Below are 25,328 nucleotides of genomic sequence, written 5' to 3'. Positions count from 1 at the left end.
ACCAAAAATGGCTAATGGGAACTTCCTCACACCAAGATCCCTTGGCCTCTTGTAGGTTTATCTTCCATCCACACCGTTCTGACCAAGAATATACCATAGCTTTAAGAAATACTAGTCACTCTGGTTATGCGTAAATTAAGTACAAATGCTCAGGAAATTGACAGATCTGTCTACTTAGAATACAAAGTCACACAAGGAACTCAAGAACCACCATCATTTGACAAAGCAAGTCACCAAGAAAAACACTTGCCCCCATGGGCAACAGCATTCACGTTATCTCTGACCTCGGTCAGGTTCTTTGTCCATGACTATCTTGTAGAAATAGAAGCCATAGATGAAGGTCCGCCAGACTTCACCAGATGCATGTGTGATGAGTTGCTCTTCCAGCATTTTCTAGAAGGAGACACATTGAAACTCTGAAATTACTGTGGAGGGACATCTTGAGGTGCAGCCCTCAGTTCCCTGGAGTCGAGGAAGTGACCAGAACATTAAGGAGACCCTACTCTTCACCCCCCATCAGCTATGATGATTGCTCTAGGATAAATGCTGGACCTGATGTAAATTATATTACACAATTCAAAGGCTTATTATAGTATCATCAATTATTTCAAACATACAGGAAAGTATAAAGAAGATCCAGGTATACCCCTACCCAACTTCAACAAACTTAACATTTTGCTATATTGACTTCAGATTCTTTAATTAGAAGACAAAACAAAATATTCTGTGGACCCTCCCATGTCTCACTCCTCTTCCTCTCTCCCCAGAAATAAATGGTTAGTATAACATTATTCTCATGTATGTTTTTAATAATTTTATTATATGCACAAGGACTGATAGAGAATATGAGGTGTTTTTGTGAGACTGTAAATTTTAAATAAATGGCATAATACAATTATCAGTTTGCATATTGGATTTTCACTCAACATCATGCTTCAGACACTGTCCATGTTGTTAATGCATCCTTCATGCTCATTCATTTTAAGGGCTGTAGAAGTATTCTACCATGTAAAAAGGAAAATCTGATTTTCAGGGATGGGTAAAGGTCATGTAAAACAGCCTAATGAGACCCTCGAAGAGGGAAATGAAGATTGCGTGTTTATTCAAATCAGCTACTGATTTTATGTTTCAGGGATGACAAGTTAGCTGGGACTGTTTTCAGTGGGGGCCTCTGTGTGGACAGGACAGCATGAACCCCATCAGCCAACCTGACCTTCCCTGTTCTTTTCCTCTCCTGTGTGATTCCAGTTCTGAACAGTGCCATTAAATTCAGCAAGTGTTTGCTGGGTGCCTACGGTGTGCCAAACAGCAGGGTGATTTGGAAATGGGAAGACAAGAGATAGCTCAGCCCTCAAGGAGCCCAGTCAAGGTGGGAAACAATGAAATGAGATAGGCAGCATCTTCCTTCTGTTGTGTTAAGTGCTCTGACACAGTAAGACCAGGGCACCAGAAGGTCCCTGAGGCAGAGACCTGGATCCTGAATAAGAAGGAGGTAGCCCCGGGCGAAATGGGGGCTGGAGGTCAGAGAGAAGGCATTCCCTGGGAATCTTTCACAGACTCCTCCAACGTTCAAGAGCGCAGACTCCATCCAGAACACTTCAGTTCAGATGATAAATTCTGCTGGATTTTTAAGTCAAGGTATAGTGTCTTTCAAATCAAGACCTGCACGTTCATGGACTGCAGACAGGCCTTATATTTACTAAAAGCAGAGCCTTACCACAACTCACAGATCCCATTACTGGAAAGGACAGTTGCTTCAAAGACCAGCTCTGGTTTCTCAGGGGCCTGAGCAGACGGTCCTATGGGCCCTGCCAGTGCTGTCTCACCTGCATGATATCGATCGCCATCGCCTGTGTCTGGACGCCCTCCACATTGTTCACCAGCCAATGCACCACCTCTGCGCTGATGAAGCAGCACGGTGAGAGGCCCTTCTGTTCTGAGAGCAGCTGGACTCCCGTCCTGAATTGCAACATGGCAGGCAGGGAGCAGGGTATGTGTGCATGGTGGCAACAAGCAAAAGAGAAGGTGAAAAAGAAGGGACTCCCACTAGAGCATTTAATTTCTGAAGTAAGGCTCCACGCAGTATAATTTCTCTAATTATATTTATATTCCTAAACCCACAGAAATCTGCAAGATTGGACAAAAGAAAGTGTTACGGGGGAAAAGGAGAAGATGAAGGAAGAGGAATCTGACACTTAAGAGAATTACCTATAGCTGTCATGCATTGTACTAGGTAATTTACATAATTATTTCACTTAATCCTTACACTAAGCCTGCAACTTAACCACAAGTATCCCATTTTACTAACAAGGTAACCTAGGCTCAGAGAGATCAAGGAACTTATCCAGGGTCTCACAGCTGTTGAACAATACAGCCAGCTGAATCCACCAAATCACACTGCCCGAGCATCACTGTGTCTCAGGGCTCTGAAATCTTCCTACCCTTGCACTCATACATATAACAAACCACTTACGAGGGGTGCTTCATGGCTTCCAGGATCTCCGTCAGGGTGGAGGATGAAGTTAAGGAGCTTGCTGCCAGCTGCTGAGAGCTGTAAACAGAATGTCCAGTCAGCAAAGCATGGGGACACGGGTGCGATCAAGAGCATGACCTTCAGGAACCATTCTTACAGAGCTGGAGGCCAAGGATGACAGTGATACTGAAGGCATTCAAGCGAATGCTGGTCACTATATCCTAGGGATATCTCATGGGGAGTTTCCTACTTTGAAAGCGTACATGTTAAGATTCAAAAAAAAAAATCAAAGTGGTTTTGTGTCCAAACTTGTTTCCCTTAATAAGCACCTCCCCTTTTAATTAATACCTCAGCCACTTCCGAGAGATCTCCCTGGACAGCTCTGGTTTCACCCCCAAAGCCTTCCCCACCATTTAATCTCACCAGAGAACGCTAGGTAACCTGGTAAGAGCAGGAGAGAGAGAATTCCAGTATCATCGCTTACCAGCTGGAGGGACTCTAGTTCCCTCATCTGAAGATGGGGGTGATACTATTCCTTATCTTTTGGGGGTGCCATGAGGCTAATGTGTGTAAAATATTAAGTGTAGGGGCGATACCCACAAAGTCTCAAATGGTGAACAATACTGAACATAATAACAGTAATGTCAACTGGAAACTCAGAGAGGTTAAAGGAACAGATAAAGGTTAAAGAGCTGGGAGGTATCAGGGTCCGGGTTTGAATCCAGGTCTGCCTGTTTCCAAAGCCCAGAACTTTCTACCACCTATCACCTTAGTTCCTCCTCAGTGGTCTGGCTTTAAACATATGCAATACTTGACAGCTGAGCCCAGATTACTGGGTGGGGGACACTCCTAGCCGCTCACCATACCAAACCTGGAGCTTATTCCAGAAGCTCCTCAAATCCATAAAACCTCTCCCTTTCCTCAGTCTCAGCCGCCTCTTCCTATTTGGAGCGTCCAGGACTCCGTGGAGCATTTCAGAATCTCAGGTTTAAAAAAGCCTGTGAGGGATGCCTGGGTGGCTCAGTTGGTTAAGCAGCTGCCTTCGGCTCAGGTCATGATCCCAGCGTCCTGGGATCGAGTCCCACATCGGGCTCCTTGCTCAGCAGGGAGCCTGCTTCTCCCTCTGCCGCTGCCTGCCATTCCGTATGCCTGTGCTCGCTCTCTCTCCCTCTCTCTCTGATAAATAAATAAAATTTAAAAAATAAAAATAAAAAAAAATAAAAAAACCTGTGAAGACACCACCCACTCCCCCATGAAGTGAACTTCCTTCTAAGTCCTGAGTCCCTACTACAAGAGTCCAAACAAGAGGCTGTCCCGCCTGGAGGAACATCTTCGATGGCAGAGAACTTAGCTCCTCTATGCAGCCCATTTCCCAGGGGCAGTACCAACTGCTAGTCAGTTCTTCATCACAAAATGGGACCTATTCTTTGTCATTTTCATCATCATGATTTGTGACACTTCTGGTCTTCTCATCTCCAGCCCAAGAATCCCCAGTTCCTCTTTTCTTCCAAAAGCAGAACAAAACCTGCCACTCAATGAGGAAGCAGAGAAATTCACTCCCTCCCTAGGCAGCCCCTCCACTCTCCTCGACGTCCAGAGCCGAAAAATCAGCCAGGCTTGATGGGGATATTGGGCCTGGGGGGGACAAAAGAGACTAAAGAAGTCCAGGCTGCCTGCTGCCTCTGAAGTGATCCTCAGCCCTCCTGGCCAGAGTGAGTGAGGTGCCCAGCACCAGAAGCAGGGAAAACTGGCAGACCACGGGACAGAAAGGAAAGTGGGTGGCCGCTGGCAGGGGCCAGCCAGGTGAGCTGCCGCAGGGGCCCTTTTGCTCTCGGATAAAGGCATGCAGAAGTCACATCTGAAACCATTGCACCAAGGACTGCTCAGGTCGCAGGACAGTGAGGCAACCAGAATAGACTGGGCAGAATATTAGAAGGCTAACACAGCTGGGAAGGAAATCAAAAAGTTGTTTTTCAGATGTGACAAATCGTAATAAAACCTAGGGCTAACTTTCTCAAGTAAATGAGGTCCAAGCAGCTTCTTTTTTCCTCAGATACTCAGGAATAGGAAAAGGACAGCCATGGTTGGGGCACAACCAGCCACTCATCTGCTGTTCATTTCTTCAAGTTGCAGATACTGATTGTCCATAGTCAGGCATTAGGTGTGCCACACTCAACAGGATAGACTGGGTCCAGGATCCCTTCCCCAAAGTCCACTCCTGCACAATGCCTGATAACTTCCCTGGGTCTCTGTGGGCACCTGTCAGCTATCCAGGAAGGAAGGCAGGGCACAGATCCTTAGCCCCATCAAACAGGTACCGCTAAGACCTGAGTTAGCAGGTTTCCAGGTAGAACTACACAGGTAGAGAGTTCCAGGTAGTTCCAGGTAGAGTTCCAGGTAGAACTCACAGCTGAGTCAGATAGTGGATCTGGGACTCTGGACTCAGCCTCCACAGCCTCTGAGGCCAGACCCTCCCCAGTGCTTCCCCAGTGCATGAGTTTGGCCATTCTGAGTCTCACCTGCTGTCACTGGAGTTTGCAGGGGGGAAGCTCTGTTCCCCTGAGTTCTGGGAGTTCCCAAAGGCCTGGCTGTTGCCTCTGTCCACAGACTGGCTTGTGCTTACCCCCAAACTGGTGCTGTCCAGTACTGGGGTAGCTGTCTGGTCCACAGACACCTAAAGGAGATTTGAAAATGAACAAAACAATGAAATTCTTTAAGGCTATTTATATATGTGATCCTCCCCATTCCTCTCTCCTTCATAACCCTCAGTGGTTTGTGGTGAAGAGCTACAGGAGCCCAGCCCAGTCTCATGTGGGCTGCCTTCTATCAGAGCCATGGGAATTCCTGCACCCCACACCACTGCCGATAGGAAATCGCCATTCACAGTGAATCCCCAGAACCAAAAAATGGCTCCAGCACCTGACTCAAGCCACAGATTTACACTAAAAAAAAAAGATCTCCACAGAAATAGTAAGAAAGGCAGCACTCCTGTGAGACTGAAAAGTGGGAGAGAGAGAATACAATTAGAGACAAACGGGTGAATATCCTAGCAAACGCCCTCCCTCACTATGGCTTACCCTGCCACCCCAACCTTCCTTTCCTGTGTCTGTCAGCAGGATATCAACCTTCTAAGTGTACAGGCTCAATCCTCAGGGGCTTCTGGTAGCTCCCTTCCTTCTCTAGCTTAACCTCTAAAGAGAGGCCTAGTTCTGCAGCCTCGCCTCGGCTGATTCACATGTATTTCCACATCATGCCTATTCTCCCAGGAGAGGCTGTAACAGTCTCCTACCTGACCACCAACTGCAGCCTCTCATCCCTGAAGACACTACCTGCCAGCCACCTCCATTTTCATCCTCCTAAAAAAAAAACAGTTCTAATCCCATCGCTCCATGACTCTGAAATCTTTCAGGTCTCCCCATGAGCTACCAAACTTGTAGAGCCTTGCAGGTCCAGCACAAACAACCCTGGTTGGTGATGGCCCTGCACAGCCGGCTACTCACCCACATACACATTTCCAGCCAAATCAGACCCCGTGTGTTTAATCCCGTCTGTGTGCTCTGCTGACTCAAGGTGCCCTTCCCTACAACTGTAAGCTAAAAACCCATCATCTTAAGTGCTATTTCAAATGCTGCTTCCTCAGTAAAATGTCTTCTGACTCACTCTCACCCCAGCTCCCAAAGGAAAACCATCTCTCTCACTCTCTACTTTGGATCTCTATAACCCCCTCCTAGCAGCTGCCAATTTTTGCTTCATGTAATATTTTATTGGTCTTATTCCCTTTAAACATCTTGAGAGCGCAGGACTATGACCTGTTCACCTAGAAGGGCTGTACTGTACCCCACAGCAGATACCTGGAGAGAACAGCACTTCCAGAGCACTCCAGGAAAAATCTGACTCCTAGTCCCTCTTATATGGGTTTCTTAAGTACCTCAGAAGGGAGCCTTCTATTATCAAACATTTTGTTGGATGTTGTAAAAATCACTCCTTCTAAAATGGGGTGTCCCAAACTTGGCACCATTGCCACTAAAAGCCAGATGAGTCTTTGGGTGGACTGTCCTGTACCTTATAAGATGTTGAACAGCAACCCTGCCTTCACTTACTAGATGCTGGTAACACCAGCACCCCCAAGCCCTCCATTTTCAGCTGTGACAATTAAAAATACCTCCAGATACAACCGAATGCACCCTGGGAAATAAAGTAGTCACCAGTTCTTAAAGAACCATTCTCCTACATCAGGCTCAATATTTCCAAAAAAGACCACACAGACTTTGCTAGCACCATAAATACACAGAGAAATGCAGCAAGAAGCAGCTTGCAATTACCAATCACCATCTGCCTCTAACCAGCAAGACTTAGAAACAGGTACTAGACCATAAAATTAAATGAGAAGGGCGCCTGGGTGGCTCAGTTGGTTAAGCAACTGCCTTAGGCTCAGGTCATGATCCTAGAGTTCTGGGATCAAGTCCCACATCGGGCTCCCTGCTCAGCAGGGAGTCTGTTTCTCCCTCTGACCTCTTGCCTCTCATGTGCTCTCTTTCTCTCAAAGAAATAAAATTTTTTAAAAAATTAAAAGAGAAGAAGCTAATTGACGGGGGCTAGACCCAGCTCTTAGGTCCTATCTTCCAGACCCCTATAGTGGGGTTAACTCTCATCTACAGCACCTGAGAATTGCCCAACCAGCCTAAACTGCCAGAAATTTACATGATTCCTATAGCTTTATTTTAGCAGGCCTTCTGAATCAGAAATTGGCAAACATTTTTTGTAAAGGAGCAGAGAGTAATTATTTTAGATTTTGTGGGCTACAGGGCCCTGTTGAAACTACTCAATTCAGTAAGAAGGACAGAAGCAGCCCAATAAAGTAAATGAATGGGTGTGGCTCTGTTCCAGTAAGAATTATTTACAAAAGCAGATGTGGGTCAGATTTGCCCCATAGTTTCCTGACCCCCTGCACTATATCGTATAATGTCCATCTTTCAAGAGACTGCTTAGAACTTAATACCATGAAAGATTATGCTTCTCCAGGGCAAATGGTTTGCCTTTACCTTATGACCACTCTGAATCCTAGAATAGATGTTTCCCACTTTTCTTTGGCTCCGAGATAGTTCAGGGCTGAATTTAGCATTAAACTCTAGATAATTTATAAGACCTCAGATGATATCCTATCTTAAGTTTTTCTTTTCCTACATTTCCTCATTTAGTCACATTTTATTCTGGAGGTTGCATTTACTGCCGTAACCCACCTGAAGGACCTTTCTGGAATGAACAGAGAGACAAGGAAAGTTGGATGGACAGAAGGGCAGAATTTGCACAGAGGCCTAGGAAAGGCAAGTAGTGGGAGGTGCTTGGTATTGGATGCAATAAAAAAAAATAAAAATAAAAATTATTTTTTATTTTTTATTTTTTTAAATTTTAAAGTAGTCCCTGCACCCAAAGTGGGTCTCAAACTCATAACCCGGAGATCAAGAGTCACATGCTCTCCCAACTGAACCAGCCAGGCACCACAGGTGCAACTCCATTTTAAGAACCTTATTCCAAATCCTCCTTACAGAGGGGTTCCAATTAACCTGCATAGACACCCCCACCTCCAGAAGCTGCAGGTGAATCTCTCCATCCTCTTTTGAGTAAGCTACAGTTAGGGACTTGCTTCAAGAACAGAGTATAGGGGGCGCCTGGGTGGCTCAGTGGGTTAAAGCCTCTGCCTTCAGCTCAGGTCATGATCCCAGAGTCCTGGGATCTAGCCCCACATCGGGATCTCTGCTCAGCAGGGAGCCTGCTTCCCTTCCTCTCTCCCTGCCTGCCTCTCTGCCTGTGATCTCTGTCATATAAATAAATAAAATCTTTAAAAAAAAAAAAAAAAAAAAAAAAAGAACAGAGTATAGGAAGGGAAAAACAGTAACTTCATAATGGAGATCACTGACAAATACTACAACACCAAGTGATGAAGGCTCCTGTAACCAATGATGTTGTGTGGATCCCATGGACCCCCTAGTATGATGTGAGGAGAAGCATACTTCACCACTGAGCTATTCTTGTCAAGAATCCATAACTCCACCAGAAGAAAAACATCAAGTCAGTCCTGATTCAGAGGCCTTCTACATTGTATCTAGCCAGGGCTCCTCAAGACTCTCCACATTGTTAAAAAACAAAAACAAGGAAAAACTGAGAAAATGTCACAGAGGAGACTGGGGAGACACTAAAATTAATGCAACTTGGTGCCCCTGGACTAGAGCCTGGAACAGAAAAAGGACATTAAAAGAAAAGCTGGTGAAACCCAAATAAAGTCTGGTATTTAGTTAATTATTAATAAACCAACCCTAAACTGCAACACCAATCCCCAGTCCCATTCCCCCTTCCCTTACGCCTGAAGCCATGGGAGAGGATGAGGGATGAAGCTCCACCAGGGATGCCCTAGAGGTTGGCACCATCCACAACAGGCACCCCCAAGGAACCTCCAACTTGTGTGCCTGTCACGGCCCCACTTTCTGATGCTGGAAGACCATCAGCCACCAGAAAGCTGCCACATCTGCCAGCCCAGCTCTCTAACTGTACCTCGAGGGTGGCAGACAGAACATACTGCTTTGTCTTTTCTGAAGACAAAGTGGGCTAAGTGGCATACCTGGTTTCCTTTCACCTGGCTCCTTGAGGGCATTTAGAGGCATCATAAAGGGACCCATGACAGAATCTCATATTCAGAGAGCTTGGAATAACTCTCAGCTCCATAGCCAGGTTTCCCAAGCTTTATAGTATCAGGGAAGGATGGAATATCTTTTATTTTATTTTACTTTATTTACTTGACAGAAAGAGAGACACAGCAAGAGAGGGAACACAAGCAGGGGGAGAGGGTGAGGGAGAAGCAGGCTTCCTGCTGAGCAGTGAGCCCAGTGTGGGGCTTGATCCCAGGACTCTGGGATCATGACTGAGCCAAAGGCAACCACCCAACCACCTAGGTGCCCCTGGAATATCCTTCCAAATCAAACCTCTGCCCCCCTGCCCTCATGGAGTTTGCCATCTGGGTATGGGAAGGAAAAACAGACATTAGACAAGGAACACCCATGTTAGGACAGCCCTATGCCTAGGAAGCGCTCGGGATTTCTGATCTCAACTGAACCACATTTTCTCCACAGGTACAGCCTCCCTCTTCCATATGTCCATCCTAGCCCCTGACTCTGAATGGTTATTTATATTTTCATATCTCAGCACCACTCTTAAAAAAAAAAAAAAAGGAAGAGATTATTAATAAATAGACATACAATAAGATCAAATAAATATATGAGAAAATCCAGTGAACAAGGATAGAAAAAAATGAGGAAAAAAATAAACAAGGGTAGGAAAATGTGACATTCTAGAGTATCCATAAGTACTTCAATGGTAACATTTTAAACGTCTAGACCTGTTCCATGCAATACAGTGATTACTAGCTATCTGTGGCTATTCAAATATAAATTAAAATAAAATGTAAAATTCAGTTCCTCAGTTGCACCAGCCTCTTGTCAAATGCTCACTAGCCATGTGTGACTAACCATCTGTGTTGGACAGCACAGATACAGAACACTTCCATCATGACAGAAAGTTCTAGTGGACAACACTGTTCTACAGCAAAGGTGGCAAAATGAAAATATGTATAGGGACTATTGATATATATCAGCACAGCTGGCTATTACCAAAAAAAAAAAAAAAAAAAAAAGGAAAGGCCACACTGCTGGGAAGGAAACCAGGACCCAAATCTAGCTTATTTTATAATACAAGACAGAAACCTGTGTTCTGTATGAAATTTCCTGATTTTTAAGTATTTGCAACCACTTCAAGAGTTAAAAATGCACAGCAAGGCTGAACATGTTTTCAGGAGCTGGGAATGAGATGAATGTCCTGCAGGTAAAACTGTGCTCATGGCAAAAGCCTTGCACAGAGATTTCTGATAAGAGCCTGACTGATGGTGAAGAGTTTAGGTGAGGGCAACGATTGATTAATATGACCCTAAGGTCCTCTGGGGGGAGGGTAGAACTAAGCCCCCAGGAACATGAGCCTTTTGTTCACTCTTGTCTCCAAATAGAGAAAACAGATCAAAGGGTAAAAAGTCCACTTTTGGTCACTGACTCTGACTTCCCTGGGTTCCCACAAGCATGCCAAAAACTTGGGCCCTAACAGCTGTGGCTTCAAAGTGCACTCTGCAACAGCCTGGGGGCCTATGGGAGCATCTCTGGGGCCATCACAGGGCACACCTGCTGGGGGCTAGGAGCCTTTTCCAATCCCCCACATACTTAAGCCAAAATGGTTCCACAGAAAAGAAATTAATTTATCCACAGAAAAGAAAAGGGTTTTTTGGGTTTTTTTGTTGTTGTTCCATTGTTCAAACAAACATTTTTGTGTCTATCTCCCCCATTAGTATATCTCAGGCAGTACTTACTGAGTTCCTCCTAAATGCCAGGCAGGTGCTGAAGAATCAACGGTGAGCAACACAGACATGGCAGCTGCCCTATGGGAGCCTACAGGCCTATAGTCTCATGAAGTTGGGCACTAATCAAATCCCAGCCATACAAACACAGAAGTGGAACCAGGATTAGAGCAGAAAGGAGGGGCACGGGAGCTGTATGAATCTTTAAGATGTAGGATTTGATTAGATGGCTTGGAGTTAACCAGGCACAGAGGGAACAGTGCATGCCAAGGCACTGTGGGTGGAAACTTAGTGCCTACAGCAGTGTGGAGAAAGGCTCTTGTCGTTGGAGTCCAAGAGTGACGAAGAGGATGACAGAGATGAGGTTGGAAAGGGAGGGAAAGCCTTGATCATGCAGGCCCTTCCAGGCCATCATAAGGATTTTGGCCTTTATCCTAAAGGAAGAAAGCCACATGTTAAGGACTGAATATGTGCTCCCAAAATTCACATGCTGAAGCCTTAAACCCTATGTGATTATATTTGGGGGTAGGGCCTTTGGGAACTGATTATGTTTAGATGAGGGCAGGAGGGTAAAGTCATAATGGGATTAATGTCTTTGTAAAAGGAGGAGAGACCACAGTTCTCTATATCTGCCACCTGAAGACATAAGAGAAGGCGGCCATCTGCAAGCCAGAAGGAGACCCTCACCAGGAAGCGAATGTGTTGGCACCTTGATCTTGGACTTTTCAGCCTCTAGAACTCGAAGAAGCCAATGCACCCCTTAAGCCCCTAGTCTATGGTATTCCATTACAGCAAAACCCTGGGCTGGGAAACAGACTGCCAAGAGCCAGGATGGAAGCAAGGAAACCACGCTGGAAGCTCCTTCAGGACCAGCGTGAGAAATGGTCACAGGGACTGGTGATAAAAATGAAGGAGAAAAGGAGGTGAGTCCTTGCTGGGGTGAGCCCCTGAGACCCATGCCTGCTTTGAGAGTAACGGGCTGGGGGTCAGAGGATGGGGGAGGGAAGAAAGCCTAACATAAGCTCAGGCCTCAGGTGGCAGGGGCTTGTCCTCTTGACTATGATATTCCCTCCAGCTCCAAACCACAGACTAAAGATACCAGGCTGAATTCTGAGGAAAATTTCATTACCAAGGGCTTCTCATACCCTCTAAATGCTTGTGTCAGTTTGTGATGATAAAAATCGATTTCCAGAAAGCACTGAGTAGCTCTGTTCCGGTTATCAGATAGAGTGACAGGTTCATTATCATTAGAATGATGAATTGGTGGCACAAGGAACTAGTTTCCACGGCTGGTGCACAGCCCTGTTACCTGGAACCCTCTGCACATTGCTGTCTGTTTTAATTTTACAGGCACTTTCTTCCCTGAGCAGAGTCAGAGTCAGGGTGATTCCCTCCTACCCCCTTTGACCAGAAGGAACCCCTTGTCAGTAGAAAGCTGTTGTGAAGGGCAAAAATCACAGGCAAAGTCCTGGCGACTCAGAGCTGGAGGACTTACATTGCAAGGTCCTACAGGGTCATCCCGAATTTCAGAGATAAAAGGCGCAGGACACGTCACCCAGGTCCAGTGCATTTTTATGCACGCACACACACACACTCAGGAAAAACAGCTAATGGCCCAATCAAGCTGGGTCAATACCTGGTACCCTCAGCCCCTGTCCTCCCTTCCCTCTCCCACACACAGATACACGTATGGGGGAAGGTACTACATGCCAGGGTCCAAACTAATCACACAGAAGCTTCATTTCAGTTCCCTCTCAGAGCAAGCCTACAAAGAAAACATGACTAGTCCCATTCATTCTACAGATGAGAAACCTGAGGTTCAGGGAGGTTAGTGCAGCTGCCAAAAGGCTCACAATCAGTCTGATGCCAGAGCCAACACACTGTCTTTATTTATTTTTTTAAGATTTTTTAAAAAATCTATTTATTTGACAGAGAAAGAGAGAGTGGCAAGCAGAGGGAGAGGGAGAAGCAGGCTCCCCACTGGGCAGAGAGCCTGATGCAGGGCTCGATCCCCAGACCCCAGGATCACGACCCGAGCTGAAGGCAGATGTCCAAACAACTGAGTCACCCAGGTGCTCAGTAGGGAGTGACAGTCTTTTAACACGTAGCACCAGTCTCTTAAGGAGCTCATGACCCATTCTTTGCGGTTCCTGGTCTGGGAACTGGGGTGGAGAGCAGAGGCTGCTGGAATGGCGAATAGGCTCTAATAAGCAGCTGTCCCAAATGGACACAGAAACCTGGCACGGTAAGAATCCTAGGCTAATCCCAGCCACTAGCCAGCCACCACATCCCATGCAGCCTGCGACATTGTCCCTACGTCAGGCATTATTAGAAGTGCGTTACCTAGTTTCCAAATATGTAGGGCTCTTCTAGTTACCTAGTTGTCCTTGACCTGTTACTTAACTGCTCGGTGCACAGAAAAATGCTTTATGGGATTTCATTCCCTTGAAGTCTGTTGAGAAATGCATATTCTTTATAATCCTCAAAACTATCCTACAAGGAAGATATTTTTATTCAAATGAGGAAACTGAAGTTCAGGAGGTTAATTCACATGCCTAAAGCAGCTCCCTGGTACAGTGCTGAAGACGAAATCTGAAAGGAGCCTTCTGACTCCAGTGCCCCACTCCACTCTCCACATATCATGGTAGAAAACAAACACAGCAAATTCCATGTTACGTATATTTTAACACAACAATAATAAATAAACCAAACAAAAACAAACTGAGCACAATCTCATTTTGTGTCAGTATAGAGGATCCCTTACTATATATGAGCAGAGACAATCTTTTGATTTATGTGTAAGCTTAACAACATACTTGGTCACTAATACAAACTTTATTCGTGTGCCTCTCCCAACAGTTCATTTTTATACGTGATTTCCAACTGTGGGAACTTGTCCATTTTTGTTTCACCTGGAAATCCGCCAAGTGAAGCTGTGTGGACTGCTACATCGTTATGGGACTTATAAAATAATTCCCTTCTGGCTCAGCTGATTTTTCTTATGTTAAATTCTAATCCAAGTCAAAAACTTTTCATAACAGTCTCTTGTTAGAAAGTAAAAGGTTAATAAGTCCACCCTGAGTTTGATTTAAACCAAAAATGCAGCGTGCCTCCCACACTCAGAGATCAGAGATTCTTGATTAGAACTCAGAGATCCCCATCGGGATTTGCCCAGGGTGACACAGCTCACTGGGAAGAGGCAAGTGCAGACCTCTGAAGACCTGCAGAGACAAGCACAGCATCATCTGACCTCTTAAGAAAGGGAAGACTCCAATGCTCATTACCCCCTTTCCCTCCAGGTACGTGTGCTAAATGGTGCAGGGGCTCAGCCACTCACGATTTGTGTGCCTTTGACCAGGTAATGTATTAAGCCTCAGTATCTTTATCTAGAAAACGGGGGGATAACACCAATACCTCAAAGAAGACTGCGTGTGCAAAACCCTTTGCACAGTAGCTGGCAGAGTGAGGACTAAATCAATGTTGGCTTTCTGAATATCACCAGATAGGGATCCCTTAACCTTTGCCTTTGAACCTCCAAAGTCCTGTCCTCCTCAGTCCATCTCTCTCTGCATAAGCCCTGTGGATTATTTTTTTTTTAAGACTTTATTTATTCGCCAAAGAGAGAGAGAGAAAAAAAAAACACACAAGCAGGGGGAATGCCAGGCAGAGCAGGAAGAGGGAGAAGCAGGCTCCCTGGTGAGCAGGTAGCCTAATGTGGGACTCAATCCCAGAACCCTGAGATCATGACCTGAGCCGAAGTAGATGCCTAGCTGACTAAGTCACCCAGGCATCCCTAAACTCTCTCAATTCTTTCAAATCTCTGTAACTTAGTCAATTTCGTATATTTAGGGGCCTTGAAAAAGGGTATAGAGTCTGGTTTCCCTTCCCCTAGGTCCTGTCAGAACAGTAATTACTAAAGCCAATCACAGAGCAGGGGTCACAAGTCAAGCCTGTTGGTCCTGGATTTATTTATTTTTTTTTTTAATTTTTTTTTTTTTTTAAAGATTTTATTTGTTTATTTGACAGAGAGAGACAGAGAGGTCACAAGTAGGCAGAGAGGCAGGCAGAGAGAGAGAGAGAGAGGGAGAAGCAGGCTCCCCGCCAAGGAGAGAGCCCGATGTGGGGCTCGATCCCAGGACCCTGGGATCATGACCTGGGCCGAAGGCAGAGGCTTAACCCACTGAGCCACCCAGGCGCCCCGGTCCTGGATTTAAATCCCAGCTCAACCCTGTACTATGTAAAGCACAACTTCTTTGTCCTTCAATTTCTCCATGTTAACAACTTACGATAAATTAACTCACAGGTTAGGTAGTGAGAATGAGATGAGAGAACACTATGTGTTTGGCACAGAGCAACTAAGACTTCCAAGACTGTTTAGTCTTGGAAGGCCTATGGAGGTCTGGTTCAAACCCTTTATTTGGACTAAATGAGTTAAGGGAAGTCCAGAGGCGAGGCAAGCTGCCCAGTGTCACCCATCATTAAACCTATGATGAAGCGTATGCCCTATTAATAAATGTTTGCTGTTTTTGACCACTTCCTGCCACACTGCTATGAATTTATCAGGTTGCATTAGGAGGAAAAAAGTAAGTGCTCAGTTCTTAAGAAAGCATATTTCACATTGCTTCTATTAGATGGACAAAACACCTGAAAGGGAAGATGCTGCTGATGTGGCAGAGAATTGGTGGCAACTACATGGCAGAAAGAAGCAGACTCGGGAAACAAGAGCATCGATCCTGATGGTTCCTCTGCTCTCCTGCATTCATCATTTGCATTCCCCTTTGTCGCCACCAACCCAATGGAAGGGAATGCACACCTCTGAGGCCAAATTCAATTTCAGCTGCTCTTCAAACTCAATTTCAGCCCAAGTCTATCTGTTCAGAGCCAAGCAGAAGCCTTCTGCTGATGGGACAGGCATGCACGAGCTGCAGAGCCCTCAGAGTTTGACTGACCTGTGGGTAGAAGGCAGACGATGCTGTGCGCGGGCTGCGGACAAACTCCATAAAGAAGGCCCCGTCCTGAAGTCAGAGGAGGAGGAAGCAGCGGTGGCAGCAGCAAATGCAAGGGAGCGAAGGGACGAATGTGGACCCGTGGTGAACCATCAGGGGAAAGAGAAGGGTATGAAAGAAAAAAATAAAAATAAAAACAAGGAGGGAAGGAGAGAAACAAGGGCACATGAGGGGAATGGAGAGGAAACAAAAAGAGAGAGAAAGCGGGGGCGGGGGGGGCGATCCACCCAGAAAGACTATATCCAAATGCAAGCATTAGCAGGAACTCACACCTTCCCAGGCAGAATGTCCCATCTGTGTGGGAGCAAACACAGGGATAGAAGGTGTGTCCAAGCTCCCTGAGGTCTCATCAGAGCCTCACTTGGATGTTGCACCCTCCCACATAGCTCTGAACTTTCTTCAGACCTATGTCAAGGGAGAGGAAAAGGCCACAGAGCTGCTTGGTGAGGAGGTGGGGGAAAGCCTGTAGGGGTCACTTCCTGGCCTCCCACCTGGCTGGGTGACCAGCAGCCCTCTTGGGGAGATACAGAGGTTTGAGGTCTTCAGTTAATAAACACGGCAGCCAGATGGGAGAAAAGGATTCAATGCAGGCAAAGGTGGGATCCAGAAGCAGCAATACCTTCTCCTCCACTGGTTGTATAACAAAATAACCAAGAAGCTGAAATACACATAGTGTCAGAAACATAAGCACTCATAGGATGGGAGAGGGGAGGTGGGAGAGCTCTCAAGCTGCCTTCCCTGCTGAACCCTACCCTTGTGGGGTACAGGATTCCATGTATTTGAAACAAAAATGGCTTTCCCGAAGACCCCTCCTTCCATCTTTCTTAAAATCATTAAGTGTCCTCTTGTCCCTTCCAAATACTTTTACTTTTTCCACATTATCACTGAAATTCAGAAATGGCACTTGATAAATCTGAAAGTCTGCTTTCTTACAACTTTTCTCCAATTCTCAAAGTAGAATCACTGAACTATGTGAGGGTCCATTTCATCCATACTGCTGCCATTTCCCAATCAACCACTTTGAAGTCAAGTAAAAAATCATGGGAATGTGTGGCTGTGGAGATGCAAGTTCAGGGACCACTCTTCGCCTCCTAACACAAGATGCTGACTGGAGACACTGTTGGCATTTCTGAGTATGTCACCCAGAGGTCTTCCCTTTGACCATCTCACAAGACCTTCACTTCCCTTTGATTGCTTGGGGATCTACATCGGCCACAAATGATAATCATCCATGTGGATTTTTAGCATTCATTTGGAAAATGAGAAGAATGTTCTGAACAGCAATCTAATATTTGGCCATTGGTGCATTTTAACCTTACTGCTTGTGGTTCTATAAGTTCTCTACTTCTCAGGCCTGTCCCAGGGACTAGTTCTAATCCTCAAAGACGGCAATAAGTATGGGTAACAGCTAGCGGGCAGCACGCAGGGCGCCTTTGCAATCTCATTGTTTCATCTGTGTCCCTTCTCCACTAGAACACAGAGAATCAGACGGGCTAATGCTACTGAGATTTACGTAGACGTGAAAAGATTCTTTCTTAACTGACAGATCATTCCTTATGCAGAGACTGCATATCCTTGGGACTGTACGTAAAGTCACTTCCTAGAGCTGGGTGAGCAAACTACAGCCTGCAGATCTGGCTACTGGTTTATTATAATTTCTGAGCTAAGGGTAGTTTTTAAAATTTTAAATGAATATAGAAGTACCTACATTAAAAAAAAAAAAATGCCTACATAATACCCTTGATCTTGCCTCTTGGCTCACAAAGCCTAAAATATTTATTTAGATTTGACAACCTCTGGTCTAGAGAATATATAAGCTGCCTATAGTCTCAGATGATACTCTTTCTCAGATTTTAATCCCTCCATCCTCATGGGATATATTTATCCCAAGAAATAAAAAGAGATGTGGTCAAATAATTATGTGCAAGGGTGCTGTTTGCAGTATTATTTATAATTGTGATACAGTGCAGAATAACGGTAAAAATTTAAGGAATAATTACCAAAATTCTTTTTGGTAAAGAAACCATCTACACTTTTAACAAAAAAGTAAGTTATAAATGAAGGTCTATCTATATGATGAAATATTGTGTATTTTTTTTAAATCATGTTTTGAAAAAATAGTTAACTGACTAGGACATTTTTAAGATATGGAAGTGAAATTTAAAAATAGAAATACATATACAGACTTATAAGCATGAAAGTTGGCCACAGTTTTGAAAAATAAAATACATCTATTGAATCTCCTTCATCTTCTAGTGATAGAGACCAGATAAGACAATGCATAGTCAGCTCACCTTGACTCCCATACCAGATGATCTCACATTCTGAATTTCCCTGAATGAGTAGACAGAGCCAAGTGTATCGGTCTTAAAGGATACAAAAAGCCTGACCTATGGAGTTTTGTACTTACTATTCTATAGGAGAGGCCCAAGGCCCCATATTTTGATCTTTTCCCCCACAGGATGCCTCCATTTGACTATATTTCTCAGGAGTTTAAGCAAACAGATAGGAATTTCTTTATCAAAGAGTGAGCTCTCATAGGAGCTACCCCACTAGCTTTCTACCTCCTGTCTGGGAGAGCCAAAGATGTAGCTGAAGGAAAACCAGATGGCCAATTTCACAGCTCAAGCCAGATCTTGGGACCTGACCAATATAGTTTAGCCTGACTGTGTTATATCTGCATTTATCTAGCAGCTAACTTCCTTACAACTTCGAGCAGAAACGGCTTCTACAGAAATGGCAATGCTTAAGAGGATTCAGGGTAGAATTCATACAAATCCTCAGCACATTCATCCCTGGATTCGAATCACTCTTCATTTTCTTCTCCACTTCGGGTCCCTGAGAGCACAAGGCAGCTCCCTGCTGGAGTGGTCCCCTTTACCTTTCGTGGGCTGTCCACGTAGGTGGGAGTCATGGCAACGTTGCTGCTCTCAGCTGGCTGGGAGGAGCTCTTGGCACCATGCACAGCTGCCTGCTGTTCTCCTAAACACCTGAAAGATGGAAAAACACGCCTGTAGCTTGCTGAAAGCCCCTGGTAAAGGGCCATGTCAGCCAAGATGAAATGAAGACAGGTCAGCTGTCACCTCTGAAATATAGACTTCTGCTTTGTTTCTCTTTCAGGCCCAACACAATACCCTTAACTGCATTCATTTTCCTGGACAATCACCAGTCCCCCAAGGTAAATAAGAAAAGAGCCCAATTTAAGAAGCACTATGGCAGTACCTATTACTTTGAAAAGTGAAGTAACATGGTGTGAGTGGCTCCACCCAAGAACACCATTTTTTTTTAAATTTTATTTATTTATTTGACAGAGAGAAATCACAAGTAGATGGAGAGGCAGGCAGAGAGAGAGAGAGAGGGAAGCAGGCTCCCCGCTGAGCAGAGAGCCCGATGCGGGACTCGATCCCAGGACCCTGAGATCATGACCTGAGCCGAAGGCAGCGGCCTAACCCACTGAGCCACCCAGGCGCCCAAGAACACCATTTTTTTAATCCACTGGGAAGACTTGTTCTGTTTGTATTAAATATACCAGCAGAAGCACATTCTGAAAATTAGGGCTGCATTAACATGGCATAAACTAGATGGGGAAATGAATTGACTCCCCATACATTTCAAAGGTTTACATGTTAATTTTTCAAATGCACACACTTGATATCCTTGCCCCGCCCCCCAGCCACACAAATCTAACAGAATCTAACAGACACTATTTCATAACCAGAGACAACAATGGTTTCTTAGAACATCTTATCCCTCTCAGCTCTGATGTACATAAAAGTATACTTCCACGTTTATTTTCCTTCTATCTGTACTAAAAATAACTATGAGCTATCATAACTTAAATGTTCCCCCAAATTAGACTGCTTCAACACATCACTGAATTTTTGTTTGGAAGATTCCAGAAGTCTCACGTTATATATAGTCTTAAATCTTCGTTATTATTGCAAAATATACTTCCTGCAGTGGGCACTGTCAGGCACTGCCCAGGTCCCTCTGCTGTGGCCTTGCTGTCATGGTAGCTGGGCATACTGTCCAGCCAGCTCACCTGTAGCCCCTTCGGGGACAGCCCCAACTGCACAGCAGCCTGTTCAGGCTCTTGCCACACCACCCAGAGCAGCCCATAGACAATGAATGATCCATGAGGAAGTGTGCAGGTCTGGCCATGTTGGTCCACCTGGGCTCATCTCTGAAGGCTGTTCTAGCTCCAGAGGTGGCCCAAAGCTGTCCCTGGGGCTATGCTGCACCTGGGCTTCTCCCTCAGTCCACTCTTGCTTCCTACACATGCTTATCCCACTGACTCTCCTTAATAAACATCTTGCATGAGGAAAAAAAAAAAATCCTGCATGTTAAACTCCATCACAGTCTGCCTCCCCAAGAACCCAGTCTGTAAGACTTCCCTACTCTCAAATTCTGACATGTTTGTTACAGATTGTCAAGTAATTTCATACCAGAGATTAAAAATCAGTTTCCATGGTAACCTGTTACACTCTTTTTTTTTTCTTCTAGTTTTTATTATGGAAAAATTTCAAACACAAGTAAAAGAGCTAAGATAATGAGTCCCTACAAATTATATACTTAGGGCCAATTATGACTCATCTCTACCCTTTAGCTACACATCCCAATTATTTTGAAGCAGAACTCTCACATATTATTTCACCCATTAAGAACTTCAGTATGCACTGTATCCCTAAAAGAAAATAACTTGTGAAAAAACACAACCACAACTCCAATACACTTGAAAATTTTTAATTTTCTAGTATCAAGTATTTCCTCAACTGTCTCCCAAAAATCACTTGTACAGTTTGTTTGTTCAAAGCAGGTTTCAACTAAGGTTCCTACGTTGCACTAAGTTATGTCTCTTAACTCTCTTTTAAGGCATAAGTTCCTCTTCATTTCTCTTTATATCTTTATATCTTTATTTATTTATCGAAGAAAGTAGCTCATTTGTCCTGTAAATTCACATAGGCTGGATGGGCTGATTTTCTCCCTTTACTGTTTATCATGTTCCTCTCTGCCTCCTACCTCCTGAGAACTAGAAGTTTTATCTAATGGCTTGAGCAGATTCAGGTTCAACTTTGGGCAAGAACTCCTAAGTGGTGTTGTGTACTTCTATCTGGAGGCCTGTAATGTCTGGCCCTCTCTCTCTCTGGTGGTATTAATGGCCACTGGTGAACGTTGTTAGATCCAGAAGTTCATTAAAGATCAGACATGGTAATAGTCTATCATTCCTTCTGTACCTATGAGCTGTAATACTGAAAAAACACAAACCTCCCTACACCAATTACTTTGTTACTCTGAGGTGTAATTCATAGAGGAAAAGCAGAACTAATGCTCAATTCTTTCCCATGTCCCTACACCACACTGTCTCTATCACACTGAAGTGTGTTTTCCTCTGAGCTTCATTCACAAATGCACACTGTGACATTCTCTCGTACTTCCCCAAGGCTGCAGGGACAGGAAGCCCTGGTTACCACCTCCCACCTCCTCCCGTGTCCCCTCAGATGCACATGACAATTCCCATTTACTGAGTTGTCTTCCTTGTGGGGAACTGTGGACTAGGAATCAGGGATTCAGAGGCGAGTAAAACCCTGTTTGGAGGCTCCTTGTCTGATGGCTCAGAAGAAGGGGACCTGCCCGAAAACGAGCAGTTCTACTATACATATGTATATGTGAAAACATACAGAGAGACACGCTGCCTTCTGCTGGGATGGGGTTGCCAGCCAAGCCTCTATGGAAGCAGTGACAACTGCTTTTTGGTAGTTTCTGCCCTGACTTAGCTGTCATCAGGTTATGCTCATCTATTAAGAGGAGCAGCTGGGCCAGCACCAGCTGCCCAGACTGGTCCCAGTCATGAAGACAATGGGCAGAAGGCTGAGACTTTGGGGGCCTCTGTCTTCCACGAGAGTCTGACTAAACATTGACCCCAGATACAGACTAGAAGAGAAATGAAAGAAACACAGTTTATGGTTAAGATGGCAGGACTATAGATGAAATTTTTAAAAATTCTTTTCCATATCGCTATAGCATTGTTTTTCATAATAAACAAAATTGGATCTGCTCAGTGCAGCAAAAGCAAAAGAAAAGCGCACAAATAAAAAATGCTATGTGAGCAAACATTATATAAAGGTCTGGCTCCCTCTGCTCTACCTCCTGCACTGAGAAAACGCAGCAAGTCACCCAAGAGCAGTCATCTGGGGAGAGAATAAGTCTTGGGTCTCTCTGTCCTGCCTATTCCTGGGGGTTTAGCTGAGAGTCTCTCCCTACACATGGGGGGGGGGCACTCCCACCCCAACTACCCTGCTTCTTCCAGGCTGAGCAGAAAGCTGCTCCTTGGAGCATACTAAATGGTGACTCACTGACAAATTAAAATAAGATCCCCACCCCCACCCCCAGCTTCACACCCCTCCCAGCAACATATGTTCCTTGTTCTTTTTTCTAGCAGGAAAGATCTGTGATTAGTTATAGGGAGGACCTGCCAGGCTGAGTTCTGAGCTCTTCCCTTGGTCAGACGAAGGTAAGAGGACCCAGTTCCCTCAGTAATGAGCCCAGCCTACATGTGCTCTCTTCCTCTCATTTACCACCCCAGTGTCCCCGCCAGGTTCCCTTCTCTCCCTGTCTCCCTTCCTTTCCTTTTTTTTTTTAATCACCGTCCCTCCATCTTCTGTGGCCTTTTGCCTGACTACTGAGAGCCTGCCAAAGAGTCTCTGTCTCTTGAGGCCCACGTCCCAGGCCTTCCTATACATGGGGCTCATCTCTGAAAACACTTCTGTCAAAGACACTGACTGGATATTTCATGCTATTAAGGAATGACTATAATCTTTTAGACAAATTACAGTATTGGGACTTTTTTTAAAGGGGTACTTCTCTTTCAGTGATATATACTGAAATATTTTAAATAAAGAGATATGATGCTTGAAATTTAATAAAGAATAAAAAGGGAAGGTGAGAACAAGCGGGATATAAATGAAATAAGACTGGCCATGAGTTGCGAAGTTGCCATGACAGGTAAACAGGGATTTATTATACTAGTCTACTTTATCTGTTTGAAATTTTCCATTAAAATAAAACAAGAAAACTTGCAAAGGATCCCTCTTGCTATGAGAACATGCAAGGATAGCCTGGCATCCATGTTCCCACCTGTCTGTCCAACTGCAACTCCACTATGCCTCAAGGTCACTCGACGTGACACGTGGAAAGCCTAATGGACACAGGTACCTGCTGGACACCACATGGCCTCTCACACCAGAGAGACAAGGTCTAGCCTCCCCTAACACCTGTACAGGGACCCCCAGTATCCTTTCCTCTATCATTCCATGACTATTTACTGTGCACATCCTATATTCCAGGCACAACACACAGCCTCTATTCTCAGAGCACAGGCAAGCCAGGGGGAACATGAGTAAACCCTGGTAGAATTCTGGTAAAGGCTCTGATGCATGTTGGCCCGAGATGCTGGGAAGCACAGAATCTGAGTTGGCTGGAAGGACAGAGGGGCAGGAAAGGCTCCTACAGTGGGTGCCACCTGCACACAGAGGTATTTTCTCCTCTTGCCCAAGTTCCCTCCTTGTCCCTCTGTATAGATACTTCCTTTCCTCCAAGGCCAACTCAAATCCCCCCTCCTGTGATGCTGTCACTGCCCTTCCAGGCAAGATATGGCCCCACTGGCATCCTGGGAAATGGAGTGCTTACTGTTTATGAAGGGACCACACAAATGCCTAGAGAAGCTAGCCAGGTCACATGCCTGAGGGAACAGGGCAAGCCCAAGACCAGAGGGTGTGCTGGTTTTCCAATAAACCAGGGGGCATGTGCCCATTCTAAAGCACCAGTCCTCCCATGGCGGGGTAGGCACGTGAGTATGCATGCAGCACTATAACTGAGGCTCTTCTATTTCTCAAAAGATTGGATTTTATCTATTATCTATAATACAGTGTTGTGTATATTGTCTATAATATATGGTTTTACATATAATATAATCACGTATCATGTTGTGTATACTATATAATTTCCTGTAAAATCCAGATTTGTATTCAAAATCTCCGAACTAAAAAATGTGGCTCAGCTATTTAAAAAATATTTTGGGCCTTTACGGCAGTGAAACTACTCTGTAACAGTAGCTACATGTCATTATAAATTTGTCTGAAATCCACAGAATATACACTGGATGATGATGATGTGTCAACACAGCTTTGTCAATTCTAACAAACGGACCACTCTGGAGGGTGGTGTTGACAATGGAGGAATCAACGCAGGTGTGGGAGTCAGGGTGTATATGAGAAATCTCTGTTCCTTCCATTCACGTTTGCTTTGAACCTACAACTGCTCTAAAAAAATAAAATCTATTAAAAAAGAACAAAGAAACTAATAGAAACCTCACTTTGTGGGCCAAAGAAAATGTATCTGTAGCTCAAATTAAGCCCCAGACTGCACGCTTATAATGTCTGGCATATTTCATGTTATTTGACACTTACCAGGTATTAACCCAGCTTTCTGGCTCATGTATGCACCTTTTTCTTAATTTCAGGCTCCTTGCAGATAGAAATTGTATTTCACCCCCACTCACAAGGTGGGGCACTGAAAACCTGTGGAGCCTGTGGGGTGGGGATGAGTCTCTTCCCAAGCAGGCACTTACTTCTGACTGGCTTCCATCTCCAACAAGGCGGACAGAGCTGAGGTTCCCTTCTTCCCAACAGGGGGGCCGGCCGACTCAAGGGAGTGTGTGGCAATGGGCCCGGTCATCTGTAAGCCTTTCATGGTGGTCCCTTTCTAAAGCAGACAAGAGGAAATAAGGCCATCAGCCCAAGTGGGCTCCCTCAGTGGATGCCACTCACAGCCCAGAGAGTGCCTCCTGCAACTGCTGTGCGTCAGGCCCTCTGGGAATCCAATTCACAGAGGCAAGCAACACAGACCCTTGTTATTCGGTAAATGCTGAAAACTGCTTTTTTGCTTAAGCTGAAGGCTTGAATGCCTACTGACTCAAAATAAACTGCCTCTTTGAGGTGGAGTCCACAGATTTTTTCACCCTTGTCCTGGATTTAGGAAGTAAATAATGTTTTATCTAACTCACAGAAGAAGAAACTGAGTCCCAGAGAAGTTAAGTGACTTATAGTGAATCCCACTGGAGCTGGAGGTCAAGCTCTAATCATCTGGTTTCAAGACCAGAGCTCTTTCCACCATGCAGGGTCTTTAGGAAATCTTTTCTTTCTTTTTTTTTTTTTTTGAAATGTTTCCCGTCATAGGCAAGGCTGTGGACAAAGGGTAGCCAGTGTATGGGGAAGAACACTGAACTTGGGGTTAAAAACATAACTGATGATGCAGTTCTACTCACACTAAAAAGGAAAACTTGGATGAATCCCAGAGGCATTGTGCTGAGTTAAAGGCGGCAGTTTCCCAAAAGATTATATTATGTGATTATGTGCATATGACTTTTAGAAAAGACAACAATATAGTGACAGAGAACAGA

The 25,328-nt window shown here is 44.8% G+C and overlaps 1 protein-coding gene across 14 annotated transcripts in view; it reads right to left on the bottom strand.

The window, feature by feature from the left end:
* Positions 1 to 25,328, bottom strand: part of DEPDC5 (DEP domain containing 5, GATOR1 subcomplex subunit) — a 138,548-nt gene that overhangs the window by 18,741 nt on the left and 94,479 nt on the right. For 9 of the 14 annotated variants that reach the window (XM_059408904.1, XM_059408903.1, XM_059408905.1 and 6 more), the window contains 7 exons: positions 24,498 to 24,631; positions 18,753 to 18,861; positions 15,815 to 15,880; positions 4,993 to 5,147; positions 2,474 to 2,551; positions 1,827 to 1,959; positions 285 to 393 (listed from right to left, as the gene is read on the bottom strand). In XM_059408904.1, the coding sequence (XP_059264887.1) occupies positions 285 to 393; positions 1,827 to 1,959; positions 2,474 to 2,551; positions 4,993 to 5,147; positions 15,815 to 15,880; positions 18,753 to 18,861; positions 24,498 to 24,631 (784 nt within the window). The remainder of the gene's footprint in view (positions 1 to 284; positions 394 to 1,826; positions 1,960 to 2,473; positions 2,552 to 4,992; positions 5,148 to 15,814; positions 15,881 to 18,752; positions 18,862 to 24,497; positions 24,632 to 25,328) is intronic. The other 5 variants (XM_059408906.1, XM_059408908.1, XM_059408910.1 and 2 more) reach the window with 1 other exon arrangement.

Source organism: Mustela nigripes, chromosome 8 (genome assembly GCF_022355385.1).
Source record: "Mustela nigripes isolate SB6536 chromosome 8, MUSNIG.SB6536, whole genome shotgun sequence".
Classification (NCBI taxonomy): domain Eukaryota; kingdom Metazoa; phylum Chordata; class Mammalia; order Carnivora; family Mustelidae; genus Mustela; species Mustela nigripes.
This window is presented reverse-complemented; position numbering and strand designations above follow the sequence as displayed.